The sequence below is a fragment of the Aptenodytes patagonicus genome, chromosome W (assembly GCF_965638725.1).
Source record: "Aptenodytes patagonicus chromosome W, bAptPat1.pri.cur, whole genome shotgun sequence".
NCBI lineage: Eukaryota > Metazoa > Chordata > Aves > Sphenisciformes > Spheniscidae > Aptenodytes > Aptenodytes patagonicus.
The window spans coordinates 4,679,300-4,694,903 of NC_134981.1; the positions used below are offsets into that span (position 1 = coordinate 4,679,300).

Below are 15,604 nucleotides of genomic sequence, written 5' to 3' on the forward strand. Positions count from 1 at the left end.
CTGCAAAAGATGATGCTGCAGATAGCTGCGTACCTGGGAACAATGGACTTTCTGGGAACTGTGCCCGCTCTCACGACACAATGTTCGGGGACTGAAATGGCCCCAGTGCACCGCTGTGGGAAACCTGACCTTAAGCAGATGCTTACAGGAATATCCCGAGTGCTGCAGCAGTCTGGATTTGAAGTGGAAAGTGAGAAACCTCTGCCAGGGCCCTTGCTGTTGTTGTGCAATGGTTGCTGTGTGGTGTATGATGGGGTTGGGGCTGTAATTCCTTCATCCCTGGGGCTGAAGGAGCAGCTGTGAAGATTACCAGGTTGGCAATTGGTTCCCTTCAATTTTCCTTTCAGATTTTTTTCCCTTGAGATCATGCTACATTTTGCTTTGTGCCCGGCTCTTCTTCTCAATTAGTGCAGTTGGATCATTAGATTAATGTTGAGAAACAGAGGAAATCCTTCCTTTTGCTGGTGCCAACTGCCTCCACACAGTCAGCCCTGAAAATGGGAACAACATAGTTCACCCCCTTCCTGGTGGAGAAAAAAGGGGTTATATACTTATCTGTAAGGAAGAGAGAAGTGATGATAAACTAGAGTAAGCAAACACTGAAAAAAAAAAGGGTTTTTTTTAATAACTTAGATGCTATAAAGGTTGTAATCAAGGCAGCTAGTAATAAAAGCTGCAAGTATTTCTGGTCAATGAAGGTCAATGCTTTCAGAAGACCGAGACTGCCCATCTACAGGAATAACTTGTGGCTATGGAGTTTGTGCTTTCCAGACAGATGGACATCACAGCAGATGCTTATCTACTGCGAGCAGGGCTCTCATGATCTCTCTTCCTGGAAGAACGGAGGTTTAAAGTGTGACTGCCGTAGGGTCTGGTCAAGCTCCTGCAAAGTTAACAGAGATACAGAGCCCTGTAAAAATATCTTTTTGACTATGGTGTGGATTTTTACTATGTGTGGAGCCAGCCTAGATTTTGAAAGGTCTAATAGGTCCTGATTATTCAAAGATAACTTACTTCTGTTTGTAAACCAGATGGCTTGACAAAAATGAGGATGACGGTCAGATTGTCCGAGAATTAGTGCCCGCTGGGGAGTCACCGATGTTAAAAAGTGAGTTTAGCTTGGAAAAAAGAAGGGCTGGGTTTGAGCTGTGTATGCACGTATTTACTTGCTTTATCCTACTTAATGATTCATGTCGGTTCAATGTAAATCTGCTGGGCTTTTTTTGCCATTCTTATGCAAGATGCTGCAGTAGGTCACTCGGGGGAAAATGCCTCTGACCTTTAAATCCTAGTTTATGAATGGGATTAATTTGCATAAAAGAGAATAATTGCAACATTATATATGTAGAAAGAAACTTTGATTTTTAATGTCAGGATTTGTTTAATAATTGCTTTCTTGTATAGCTTTCTCTGAAGGATCTTGAATTGCCACTGCTTTAGTAGAGTAAATTCCATCAAATAACATTGTGTTCCCAGAAGAAAATCACCAAAAATATTACATTGGCCTTTTCTGGAGAACCAGGGCTCCAATACTACAATTTTCTTTAGAAAACAGCGTTTACAGAGCTCAGGCTGAGATGCTTTTTGTTTTGTTTTAGAAAAAAAGTCAAAGCTATTGAATTAAATTGTAAGTATAAAAAAAGTGAAATCACCTCACTTGCCTAAGCTCATTTTTATGGCTTGGTAATCATCTAACAGTGAGAGGGAGGAGTACAGAATATTTTCTGCTTATTAGTGTAACTGTTGCATTTCTTATGTTTCGGTGAATAACTCCAAGGTGTGATGGCTTTTCCAGTGTGGCCCTAAGATGCTGGATGCGTGAATGGAGAAGCAAAGTCCTTTCTCTGTCTGTAGCTGCAGCCCCCCTCCTTATATCTGTTTGAAGCCAACTGCCTGGCTGAGCACTGGAAATGCCACTCACATGTCTGTATTTTGTACATTGATCCCACTTTAGATGTCAGTTATCACATCAGCGTGAAGACGGGAGATATCCCAGGTGCCAGCTCAGACTCCAAAGTTTCCATCAAACTCTACGGTGAAAAAGCAGACTCCAGCAAAGAGGCTCTCTTAGTCTCTGATAATGATCTAGGCAATTATTTTGAACGTGGTCGAGTGGATGAGTTTACTCTAGATACGATGGACATCGGGGAGGTAAGAATTAATTGCAGGTGGTTCTGTGCTTCGTGCAAGCGGCTGAATTCAGAATCAATAGATAGCTAAAGATTGAATGTGATGTACGAATCTCCGACCTTTGCATTGGAGATTAAGGAACGCATTTTGTATAGACTATACGTCGGCAGTCTAGCGTACGTGCTGGCATGTGAAGAGTGTGTTTTAAGTTTATAGTTAAATACATATATAAATGATTTACATGAACATGGTGTAAGAACAAGGTGCCAGGGGAAGGAGGTTTTTATATATTAAGTAAATTCTGTTGTGTTGGGGTTTTTTTCTGTCCTCTTGGTTTTTGTTTGCTTTTTAAAAGATCAACCGAATACTGATCGGACATGATAACGTGGGTCTCCGGTCTGGCTGGTTCCTGGCCAGCGTCCAGATCACGGTTCCAGTCCAGGGAAGGCAGTACATGTTCCCCTGCAACCGATGGCTCGACAAAGATGAGGCTGATGGCAGGGTGGAGGTGGAGGTCTACCCAAGTGAGATTGTGCCTACTGAGAAATGTGAGATAAAAGACATTGAGAAATGTGTGGGTTTTTTATAGCTAGGACTAAATTTGTATTACTAGCATTCTTAAAGGACCAGGACACCACTGTGTTGGACACCAAAACCAAAAAGTCCCTGTCCCAAAGAACTTATGTTGGTGAGGAAAGTAAATTATTCTGCTGTTTGTTTTTGTTTCTAAAACTGTTGGAAAAACATTACTGAGTTTTCCACCTTAAATTCCTGAGATCGTATGAAAAATGTACGTCCTGGGCAGTGTAACACAGCACAACGTGCTGTGCCTCTTCATTACAATACCAGTGGGTTCTGCTTTTTTCACATTTACCTGCCCCAGTCCTGCAGAAGCACATGTCCTGTCTTGCTTGTATTACCCCATTGCCTGGAAAAGATAGGCTGTTTGATAAATAACGACCAAATCCCTACTGTCTATTTGACTTTTATCAGTAGATTTGTTTTCTTTTAAGGCTATGGTTAAAATTTGCCTTGGGATCCTGAGAAAAGATGTGTTTTTCCTCTGCTCTGTGTAACTCCCTCCCATTATTACATTAAGAAGATCATTTAACCACTCTATAGTTAATACTGAAATGAAATTCCCATTTAAGGCTCTATTTTACACCCCTCTGACACTGGCTTTATATTTGTAAAAGGGAAAACTATTAGGTTAGTCCTCAGTGAAGAGTTGTGTTATCTCACATTTGGTTTGGATAAGAGCAAATGGTTGGCTACGTGGTCATTTGTTAAGACAAGGTAATTAAATTTTGAACCTGAGCCCTCGGGAATGTTGTTATCTGAGCTTCTCTTCTGATTTATTTGCTTTATTTTTGGACTAGTGATAAACTACGAGGTGTCTGTAGTTACTGGAGACGTGCGGGCCGCAGGTACCAACGCTAAAGTCTTCATGCAGATTTATGGCGAGACTGGCAAAACTGAATTGATCATCTTAGAAAACAGATCAAACAACTTTGAACGGGGAGCCACAGATATCTTCAAGGTATGATGAAGGCAGTCGTTGCCACTTCTATGAGGGGAAAGGAATGACCAGCCAAAACTGAGACATCAACAGGCTAATTGGCCCAATCATACAAAACAATTGACTTTTTAACAAAATTGCCAGGTCTGTTGGTATCTGCTGTCCTCTATCCGTATTTTTGGGAGATTTCGTATTTCTTTTGGGAGGTTTTGTGTTTCGCGGAGTGACTTTCGTCTTCTGAGGGACTGGTAGCAAAGGTGTCATGGAAGAATATGGTCTAATAGCAGCATTTGTTTACCTTTACTTTCAAAAGGAGGTACTCATGTTAGATCTCAAAAGACCTTAAACTTACTTATATTTTGGGCCTGACCACATGTTATTGTCCCCATAAAAAGGGGGAAAAAAGAAACCCCATACAGAATATAAGGAATCCTGGCTTTGCCTGTGGTCACACACTCCTTTCGCCACTGGTACATGCTGTCAGCCCAACCCTGCAGAGGTTTCCCGCTGTAATTTCTGTGAACGTGTGAGTGCCCCATGGATTTTACTGCCTGCAGCACTAGTCCAGCGAGCAGTGCACAGTCACGGTGCTCAAGGTGTACAGCACACTCCTCCAGCTATCGGTCTGGCCAGCGTTTAGGTTTATACAGCAGAGTCCACACCTCTTTCTGAGCAACCCAACAGTAAGCAGAGTATCTGCAGGGATGAAAAGCCTCAGATATAACTCAGGTGTGTGACCCAGGACCTGGCTAATCCAGCAAGAGGTCCTGGGCTGGCAAGGCTGAGCAGCGGGTGTGCACCACAGTGTGGTCGGGCATCCTCTCCTGAGTGGGGCCTGGCTACGTTGGAGTGCCATCCTTTTCTGGCTTGCTTGCTTGGGTTTTCTATCCAGAAAAACCAAGGTCTGGGGGAAAGGAATGTTCTTGCCCTGATGTGGGGTTCGAGCAAGGACAGGATGTGCTGTCAGGGCACGTCAGAGCCACATCCTTCTGTACTGAAGTAACTGCAGGAGACACCAATATCTGGACGGTAAAGCACAGATTCCAGATGGAAGCAGGATTTAAGGTACATCTGTCGTATGTGTTTACAGCACAAGGCTCAGCACAGCGGTGCCTAGGTCTCCTCATGAATTTGCAGTCCCACAGAGGTGGGATCCATCTCATCCCAGTTAAGCACCTACTTGGAGCTAGTCGTGGAAGCTCCCCTGAATCATCAAGACTGGGGTATCCTTCCCATTGTCACTGGCCAAATGGAGGTGCCTTTACTACAGTTTTGTAATGTGTATTTTTGAGATCAGTTCACCTCCTCCTGCCTCGGTTTCTTGCTTTATAGAATGGAGTTAGTGATGTTTATCCATTTTTAATGAGTTCTTTGGGATTTAAGATGACTAGCCACCTTATAATTGCTTGCTTTTTTAAGACTCTATAATTTAAGATTAGGTTTCTCTGATTTTAAAGGAAATAAGCTTTCCAAAATTTATGAGTAAAAGCTATTAGCCAATATCAGATTTATAATAAAGCCATACGTACAGTGTTCTGTTTACATAGCCATGTTTATATCCTCTCTCAGATGTTTATTACTGGACTTTAAAGTTCTGCCCATTTTCTGTGATTTTTTTTTTATAAGCACACAAGGCAGAAGCTCTGAAGCTTTAATAGACAGATCCTCTATCTCTTTCATTATATGAATATTTACAGAAAGATATGGGCAAGGATAAGATTCTGTGAGCCACATGCTAATAGGAAATGTCATCAGTTATAGACAGGGCATGCAGGATGATTATAGCAAATCTAACATTAAAGCAGTGTAAGGAAAGACACATTCTTTATGCCAGGACAGCTGGATCAATTTTAGTTTTCTGATAAGCATCTTGTGTGTAATTGATTTTGTTTTAATCTACTATAGAAAAAAATGCTTCTAGACTGAAACCTTATATGCCAAGTTGCCAGATTTCAGCCTGAAGCAAATGTTTGCAAGTTTTATAACATAAACACTGCCTAACAGCATAAGCAATCATCAGAAAGAAGTCATTGGTTGTTGAAGGATTGTGTGGAGTAAAACCTTCTATCCAACTTCATTAGGTAGTAATCCAGACAAATAATCTAAACCAACAAGGTTTTGTATCTGCTATATTGACTAGAGAGATGGAAATCTTCTTACTGATACAGCCTTCTGCCACTAATGCATTGTAATCACTAATGATTGTATCCTCTCTGCACACTAGCGAAGTGAGACAATACTCTTCTACTTTTCCAGATGAGAAGTAAGAAGGGCAGTCCAAGCCCATGTTCCGTGTTAGAGATCAAGTTATCTGAGTCCAAGTTTACTGCCTTTTCACTATACCATTATTGCTTCTTGCTTGGTTCATGTCTCATGCTAAGTATTAAATGTATCTTATTATTCAGTTAGAATCATAGAATAATAGAATCGTTTAGGTTGGAAAAGACCTTTAAGGTCATCGAGTCCAACTGTTAACCTGGCACTGCCAAGTCCACCACTAAACCATATCCCTAAGCACCACATCTACACGTCTTTTAAATACCTCCAGGGATGGTGACTCAACCACTTCCCTGGGCAGCCTCTTCCAATGTTTGGTAACCCCTTCAGTGAAGAAATCTTTCCTAGCATCCAATCTAAACCTCCCCTGGCGCAACTTGAGGCCATTTCTTCTCATCCTATTGCCTGTTACTTGGGAGAAGAGACCAACCCCCACCTCGCTACAACCTCCTTTCAGGGAGTTGTAGAGAGCGATGAGGTCTCCCCTCAGCCTCCTTTTCTCCAGGCTAAACAACCCCAGTTCCCTCAGCCGCTCCTCATAAGACTTGTTCTCCAGACCCTTCACCAGCTTCGTTGCCCTTCTCTGGACACGCTCCAGCACCTCAACGTCCTTCTTGTAGTGAGGGGCCCAAAACTGAACACAGTATTCGAGGTGCGGCCTCACCAGTGCCCAGTACAGGGGCACAATCACTTCCCTACTCCTGCTGGCCACACTATTTCTGATACAAGCCAGGATGCCATTGGCCTTCTTGGCCGCCTGGTTCTTGGCCGCCTGGGCACACTGCCGGCTCATGTTCAGCCGGCTGTCGACCAGCACCCCCAGGTCCTTTTCCACCGGGCAGCTTTCCAGCCACTCTTCCCCAAGCCTGTAGCGTTGCATGGGGTTATTGTGGCCGAAGTGCAGGACCCGGCACTTGGCCTTGTTGAATCTCCAACAATTGGCCTCAGCCCATCGATCCAGCCTGTCCAGGTCCCTCTGCAGAGCCTTCCTACCCTCAAGCAGATCAACACTCCTGCCCAACTTGGTGTTGTCTGCAAACTTACTGAGGGTGCACTCGACCCCCTCGTCCAGATCATTGATAAAGATATTAAACAGAACTGCCCCCAGTACTGAGCCCGGGGGAACACCGCTTGAGACCGGCCGCCAACTGGATTGAACTCCATTCACCACAACTCTTTGGGCCCGGCCGTCCAGCCAGTTTTTTACCCAGTGAAGAGCACGCCCGTCCAAGCCATAGGCAGCCAGTTTCTCCAGGAGAATGCTGTGGGAAACGGTGTCAAAGGCTTAACTAAAGTCTAGGTAGGCAACATCCACAGCCTTTCCCTCATCCACTAAGCAGATCACCTTGTCATAGAAGGAGATCTGGTTAGTCAAGCAGGACCTGCCTTTGATAAACCCATGCTGACTGGGCCTGATCATCTGGTTGTCCTGTATGTGCCACGTGATGGCACTCAAGATGATCTGCTCCATAACCTTCCCCAGCACCGAGGTCAGACTGACAGGCCTGTAGTTCCCCGGATCCTCCTTCTGGCCCTTCTTATAGATGGGCGTCACATTTGGTAACTTCCAGTCAACTGGGACCTCCCTGGTTAGCCAGGACTGCTGATAAATGATTGAAAGTGGCTTGGTGAGCACTTCCACCAGCTCCCTCAGTACCCTTGCGTGGATCCCATCCAGCCCCATAGACCTGTGTGTGTCTAAGTGGTGTAGCAGGTCACTAACCGTTTCCCCTTGGATTATGGGGGCTTCATTCTGCTCCCCGTCCCTGCCTTCCAGCTCAGGGGGCTGGGTACCTGGAGAACAACCGGTCTTACTGTTAAAAACTGAGGTGAAGAAGGCATTAAGTACCTCAGCCTTTTCCTCATCCTTTGCCACTGTTTGCTCCCGCATCCGATAAAGGATGGAGATTCTCCTTAGCCCTCCTTTTGTTGCTAATGTATTTATAGAAACATTTTTTATTGTCTTTTATAGCAGTAGCCAGTTAAGTTCTAGTTGGGCTTTGGCCCTTCTAATTTTCTCTCTGCATAACCTCACGACATCCTTGTAGTCCTCCTCATTTAAAAAAGAACTCAGGCGCTGAGAATCTGACAAACTAGTATGATATTTTGGCATATGCACCTCTAATACCAACATAGAGACAATACTAGTGAGGAGAGCAATGGAGAAGTAGGGAGCCCAGTAAATATGAATTCAGCTCCTATCCTTGCCATGGTTGTTCTGAATGTCTTCAGCTTAGTTTGTTCAGATGAGATTTGATGATGGGAATTATGAAAGAATAAAACAGGAAGGAAAAAGTAAAGGTAAACTTGCATAAAAAATTGATCTTACCCTTGCTTAGATGGTTTTGGGTGATAGAGGTGATGCTCCTCATTTTTAAGAATGCACTGTATGAAGTTAAGATGTCTTATATCCTCCTGGGTGCTGACTTTCCCTTGGTGGCAGAGAGAGGCTGCAGATGTTGGCAAGATTTATAAGATTCGGATAGGCCATGATGGGAAAGGCATTGGGGATGGCTGGTTCCTGGAAAGTGTCACGCTGAAGCGGCTTGCCACGAAGACGAAGGAGTCTGATAAAAAGAAGAAGAAGAAAAAGAAGTCTGATGAGGAGGAAGAAGAGGAGACCAAGGTGGAAGAAGTAATGGATGTCTATACGTTCGTGGCACACCGCTGGTTGGCTAAAGACGAAGGAGATAAGGAGCTTGTGGTGGAGCTGGTGCCTGACGGCGAATCTGCCCTGGAGGGTAATTATCAGAAGGAATGTGCTTGTGTGTGGGGATACAGCAGTTGCATGAAGGACGATAACCACACTGTGGTGTTTTGCAGGACCATTTATGGCCCCCCCCAGCCATCCCACTGCCCCAGGCCCGCAGTGTAGGTTACACTGTGAGCTGGTTGATCAACTGTAGGGAGGAAAAGGACAGTGGTTAAACTCAGGCAGAGCATGGAGGAGACAGCCTGAAATGGGAGTATCCTAAAGGACTGCTATAGGATTCTGAAAGGCTTGTCTGGGGAACTTGAGTTGAGAGTCCCACAGGTTACCACCGTGGCTAGAAGTTTAGCAAGCTTTAACTACTTATTTGGTTAATGATGAGGGCTGGAGAAAGATGGAGCCCCTCATGTTTTAAGACACATGCAACCATTTTAACAAACTCCAGACAAAACCTTTCTTAAAGCTGACTGTGCTGGCATTTTTGGGCTACCCGCTTTCATGGTGAGCCACAGATCTGATGAAATATGCCTATTTCTGGGTTCTTCCTGATCTCCCTTTGCAATTTTATTTGCAGAGAATACTTACGAAGTCCATGTTCTCACTGGGAATGTGTGGGGGGCTGGGACGGATGCTAATGTCTTCTTGAGCATCTATGGCGTAGGAAGAGGAGACACGGGTGAGCGCCAGCTGAAAAGGTCGAATAACCTCAACAAGTTTGAAAAGGGCCAGGTAATGCATGAACTCAACTCACTGAAGTGAGCAGAAGGCTGGCAGAGCTCTCAGTTATGCTGGCCATTCATTACAGTCTCTTCTCTGCAAGGTTTGGCTGCTTCTTTCAGCTTAAAACTCAGATGTGTTTTATTTCTTAAATGTATTATTTAAAGCAAAATGCCTCAAAACATTTTCCAGGGGAAATACTTTTGAATAATAAGCTGAACACCAATTCTACATCGGAGCCACCTTTTGCATTTGCTTCCTGTAAGCATTCTGGTAATAATGTTTCCTGCCAGGAATACTTGAAAACCACAAACTTTAAATTAATATTGGAGAGCATTTGTGAGGCAGCTCAGGTATGTCAGTATTTAGATTGCAAATACGATTCTAAATGTTCTACTCCACCAGTCAGGGCATAAAAGCAGTATCACATGGTGTGCTATAGTTACATTATAATCTAATCCAACTAAACAGCATCTCTTGTAGATTGAATATTCACCATAAAAATGTTTATGAACAATTAACAAGCTACTATTATAGCCAGGAATTGTTCAAGGAATAATTTTGAATAATAAAAAATTACGGAAATAATAAGCAGCTGTGGAAAACTTGAGAACAGGAAAAAAGAGCCTAAGGTGGTTAAATAAGCTGTTAGCTGTGATTTATGAGCTTGGCACCGGTGAAACTGCAACCTGCGTATGGTTCTTCATTCAGTGGGAAGAGCTCCAAGCTGCAAAGGTAACGCGTTCTGCTCTTGGGAGTAGAAACCCAAAGTCTACCAACAAGTTAATCACATTAAGATGTTTAAAGTATTATGATAACAAGGTCCATGCTGTCACACTAATAGAGCTAATAAATGAACATCGTGGTTGTAGTAAATGACAAAAGGAAAAAAAAACTTGTGGTTTGAAATAAAACACATGGAGGTGCACAGGAGAGTTTCCATGGAGTCAATATGTTTCTGTCCAGTTCCAGATTTAATCCGGGGGAAAATGCTGAGTCTGAAAGGAATGAGATTTAGGAGAGATGAGTTAAACCTAGAGGAAGCTGAAATGGGGATGAGGTAAAGAAAGGAGCGAAGGGTTATGCAGCTCCCTGGCTGTTACTGTCTTGTAGGAGCCAAGCATGAGTGTAATGGGAGAGCTCACAGCTCTTTAGTTATTTTAGTACAGCTACCCTAAGAATACAAGGGAGACTTACAAACATCTTTTGTTTTAATGGGAAAAAATTACTCTGGCCCAGTTACTGCCTCTCTTTCCCCCTTTCTGGGAAACACAGACATTTACCTCTTGCCTCCTGTGCAGGTGGATGTGTTCACCATCAAAGCCATTGACCTGGGTGAGCTGAAGAAGCTGCGGATCCGCCACGATAACTCTGGTGCTAGCCCAAGCTGGTTCCTGGAGAGGGTAGAGATTGTTGACCTCAAGGAAAGCACCACGTGAGCAGCCTGTTGCACCCTTTTCATACAGTCAGAAAAGGGGACATGTTCTCAGGAGCCTGCAGAACCACGGGAAGGCGGAGGAGATGCAGAAGGGCATTGTCATAGCTCCTCACCAACTCACAGGGAGCAGGCATCCTTTGGGATCCTTGTGATGATTGTGCTGTTATACTGAGTGTGGGGCCATTGTGTGGGGTTTTGCTGTCCCAGCATCTCTGCAGTTTAGGAACCTGCACTGTTTGGAAGGAAACCTCAGCTTTTCTCTGTTTCTCCTGAGAGGGACTCTCCCTCCTGAAGAGGTCTCCTTGCAGAGCCTGCACTCATGTGTTTCCTTTCAAGGCTCCACTCTGGAAGTCCCTGACCTCACATTTCGTTTGTCTTTTGTACCTAATGCAAAGATCTGGGCCAAAAGCAAGTCCTGATATAAGCAAACTCCCATGATTTTCACAGACAGCCGGATGAGCAAAGCCTAGGCTGTTAGAAACCTGAAATGCAGGTTTGCCTTTGAGCTAGAACATGCTTGAAGTCACGTGCTTAAGAGTTGCACAACGCTCTGGTGAGTGGGACTGCTCATAAGGACCTCAAGGCGGGTCCACTCTTCATAAACATAAAATGCCTGGGAGACTGGAGGTTCCCTTGAGTTATTTAATTTTTTCTGGGAGTGAAACCTAAAAGGAATCAATCATATGGGGCTGACAGCTCAGAAACAGCACTTTTCAGTAAGTGCTCGCTGACCTATTTATGGATTTAGTTCCCACAAACAACACCAGAGCTCAAGGATGAAAACAGATGTATTGTTCAGCTTTGAGTAATCTTGTTTTTTTTTAAGTAGCCTCTGATCTGTGTTTGTTTATGTTATTAAAGCCTGTGAAGTCCTGTGTAAGTGCTGGGTGCTGCTGTCATTCTTGTAGGTATTATTTTCCATGCCAGCGGTGGTTAGCAGTTGAGGAAGATGACGGTCAGATTGTCAGGGAGCTGGTCCCAGTGGATGAAGCATTTGTAAAGAAAGATTCGGAAAATGATGGCCAGTCTCTTGCAACGCTGGGCCTGGAACAGAAAGGTTTATGTTAGCCTTGTATTTCTTCCAGTGTGGGGTTGAAAAGGAACCAAGTTATTAGCACTGCTGAGGGCATTAGTGGTTAGCGTTCACTGGGCTGTGAGTAATTCTGCCCCGACCATGAAGTTTTCAGGTGTGAATGAAGTGTGAAGTGCGTGTCAGCCAGCGAGGAGTGGACACTCCTCATTTTTAGGTGATTTAATCATCTTGCAAGATTGGACCCAAAGTGAGAAAGCTAGGAAGATGGATAAGATGTTCAGTCATCATCTCTCAACTGAAATGCACATTCGTTGCTAATATCTAAGGCATAAATCCCAGCCATTTCACATCATGGACTGGAATGGCTAAACATTTCAACATGAAACCGAGCAGAGAGCAAACATGACCAGAGAAAGGGAAGGGACCTAAATTTGTCTCACTTTCCATCTTGCTGCTTGTGTCCGTTGTCCTCCGAAATAACTTTGACTCTCTTGTACATAATTTTGCATGGTAACCACAGAGCAATGACACACTCCTGGGTCTGATGCTGAAAGGTGCTGAGTGCCCAGAATTTCCATTGGCTTCACTGCCAGTGAAAGGTCTTAAAGTTCCCCCTCAGATGCTTTCAAATACATGAATGATTTCCACAAATTGTATAGCCAACAAATTTCCACAAATTGGATAGCCCTTTCATTCAGAAGGACCTTCTGGCTGAGCAGCATCTTGGAAACATGAGTCTAACTATGGAAGAAAGGTGCCAGTTTGGAAATCTTGAGTAGGTTTTTGCAGCGCAGTGAAGACTATATTGGACTTTTCCACAATTTTTATGAGTTTACTGCGCTTGCTAGATGATGGTGCGATAGAAACATCCCTAATGATGCTATTGTGAAGGGTGTGTTCATGAATATGAACTGTATATATCAACATGCACATACTTTCTGGTATGTGTTATATGCACATATGTTATATAGTGCTATTACAATAAAGGGGGCAGGGAGTGTTGTGGGGGTTTTTTTAATGAAATAGCATTGTAGGCAGAGGCAGATTTGAAGAGCCTCATGGATTCCCAGGAAGCAAATGGGAAGGCTTGAGCACATTTCTTATCGGTAGATATGCAGACAATGTACTGAATGACTGGAGCAGTAGAAGACTCTGCAACCAGATAGCCCAGCTCACCCCAGGAGCTACCACAGCGTACAACAGGAATTAGAGATTACAACATGGCTGTAATCGGTCAAAATAAAACCCAAACCAAACACACATGTGCAATGAAAAGTAGAGTTAATTCCTGCTCAGACTTCACACTCTTAAATTAAGATATTTTATCTGACAGCTAAATCAACAACATACACTGTGAAAGTGAAAACCGGGGACAAGAAGAATGGTGGGACAGATGCCAACGTCTTCATCACTCTCTATGGAAGTAAAGACGACACAGGTACGGCTTCACGTGATGGAACAGGATAGCACCTCGCTGCTGGATACCTGAAAAGACAGGTCGTGGTTTCCTTTTGTTTCCTCAATACCCATTCCTCACTCCTTTTTAGCACAACTTCATGTTCTCGCTGTCTCCGCATACATCATGATAGCTGGGAGCATACCACCAGCTGCTGTAAATCACTGCTGAACTTTGCGATGCTGATTTGCACCAGCTGCTGATCTAAAGGCTTTAATTTCAATTATAGAAACAGCGCAGTTGACTGGGACTACATTACTGAGTAGTGAATGCGGTGAATGATTTGCTTTCCTCAGCAATGAATCAGCATGCTCCTGAAATCCAGCTCTCCTCTGCCTCTCTGAGTGGCCCAGAAGTATTTAATCAGCTGATGAGCAAATCCTCTTGGAAGGAGCTGAGCTGTGTGTGCAGTGACTCGGATGCCTGTGACAGTGACAGGGAACTGCTGGGTAGGACCAATTTCTTTAGCTGTGAACACAGCACAACAGCATTGTCCCTGTGGCACTGCCAGAGGATCACTCAAGAAAGGAATTATATATATTTTGGGTGTTGATACGGATTTGGGTTCAGAGGGGGGGAGGGAGAAAGCTTGGATCTTGAGATGAAAAGCCATTTTTTACATTTTAGCCACTTCCCCTGTTCCACTGTTGACATTCCCAGAGGATTTGTTTCACATGCTGAACAATGTCCTTTTGCATCGCCACAACAGGGATAGTCAGCCTAAAGGCCTCAAAGATTAACAAGAACAAATTTGAGCGTGGGAAGGTAGATGAGTTTACAGTGGAGTCTGTGGACATTGGAGACCTGAAAAAAATCAAGATAGGCCATGACAATAAAGGTAAGATAATCTGCTTTTTAATGTAGTATTTCTAGTGCATTAGGCACGTTGCTGTATGAAATAACCTGCCTCCAAGACCCCAAATGTAATTTAGCTTTTATAGTGACAGATCCTTGCTGTCACTTTGGCTGTTGCTGCTACTATCTTTGCTGCTAATACCATTTCCCATGGCTGTGGCAGTAAGAGCACAGCGGTGGCAACTTGCAGGTACCTTTGCAACCTCTCTCTCTGTAAGAGGCTCTTTAGTTTTGCAGCCAAGTCTTTAGAGAGATTTCTCATATATCACAAAACCTGGTAGTTTTTCTTGTTCCACATGGGACCTATTGATTTGTCTCATTTCTTTTATCAATATTTTTGTTGTTTTCATCATCAAGTCCTAGCTGCTTCTTAGACATAGATGTATCTCTACTTAAAACTAGGGAAGCAGTGGAAAGACACATGGATTCCTTCCCTGTGGGGCACCAAGGGACATGTTTGTTGATAACTCCTCTGTCTTATTACAAAGGCAAATTAATCCAAGCAATGGAGTAATTAGCACTTCCACATGCAGATCTTTAACCTGACGCATATAGGAATGTAAAGCACATTAGCTCAAACCTGGACAATCGCTTGCAATGATCGTTATGGTATCTATTTTTCCATTGGCAAAAGAGAGGAAGATGTATTTCTCAGAGGTCTGGAATGCAATGATTCATTTGCTGTTGTCTGTAAAAGCTTTGTGGGTTATTCACCATTATCTGTCCAACCACAGGTAATTCAACTGGCTGGTTTCTGGAATGGGTGGAGATTGATGCCCCATCACTGGGACAGTGCCTCAAGTTCCCTTGTGGCCGTTGGCTGGATAAATCGGAGGATGATGGAGCCATTGAGAGAATTATCTTCCCTGCAGAACTGCAGACAACGGAATATATCCCATGTGAGCAGAATGCCATTTCCCCGGGATACACCCATCATTACAGAAGATAAAATCTTACTAGCTTATGCAGTTTTATAGGCTTGGCCTCTCCCTTGAATTGGCTTTGAAAAACTTATAAATATATCACGTGCCAACTATTCCAACCACTACAAGAGGGTTCCTCTGAGTGCTCTAGACTAACATTTCCTGAGTTTCCCAAATCAGAGAGTCATTAGAAACTATGTGGCTGTGTATGATTGTCTTTTTGCTCCCTCTTGCCCTTTCATCTCCAAGTCCTCAGCCCGTTCCAAGCCGTCTTCCTCGTCTCCAGTTTCCCTTTGATCTTGTTCCAGTCTAATATTGCTGTTTCTGTTGTCAAAGCAGACACTTTGGTCCTGCTTCCAAGCCTTGGTTCCCCCAGTACCTTTGACACTGCACACCCCTCTCTTGCTGAAAGACCCTCTTCCAGAGTTTCTTCAGTGTGGTGCTTTTCTGATAGTGTTGCAGCGGTCTGCCTCTTTTAGCATTCTCCAATTTTTCCTTACTCTTCACTTTACTCCCCTCTAAATTAATGTTTGGGGTAAACCCAGT

General features: G+C 43.8%; 1 protein-coding gene across 1 annotated transcript in view; it reads left to right on the plus strand.

Annotated features, from left to right (window-relative positions):
* Positions 1 to 15,604, plus strand: part of LOC143172158 (lipoxygenase homology domain-containing protein 1-like) — a 148,784-nt gene that overhangs the window by 67,180 nt on the left and 66,000 nt on the right. The window contains exons 15-24 of the mRNA XM_076361417.1: positions 1,032 to 1,108; positions 1,955 to 2,151; positions 2,486 to 2,678; positions 3,510 to 3,670; positions 8,370 to 8,667; positions 9,211 to 9,365; positions 10,655 to 10,788; positions 11,700 to 11,848; positions 13,158 to 13,262; positions 13,990 to 14,118. Of these exons, the coding sequence (XP_076217532.1) occupies positions 1,032 to 1,108; positions 1,955 to 2,151; positions 2,486 to 2,678; positions 3,510 to 3,670; positions 8,370 to 8,667; positions 9,211 to 9,365; positions 10,655 to 10,788; positions 11,700 to 11,848; positions 13,158 to 13,262; positions 13,990 to 14,118 (1,598 nt within the window). The remainder of the gene's footprint in view (positions 1 to 1,031; positions 1,109 to 1,954; positions 2,152 to 2,485; positions 2,679 to 3,509; positions 3,671 to 8,369; positions 8,668 to 9,210; positions 9,366 to 10,654; positions 10,789 to 11,699; positions 11,849 to 13,157; positions 13,263 to 13,989; positions 14,119 to 15,604) is intronic.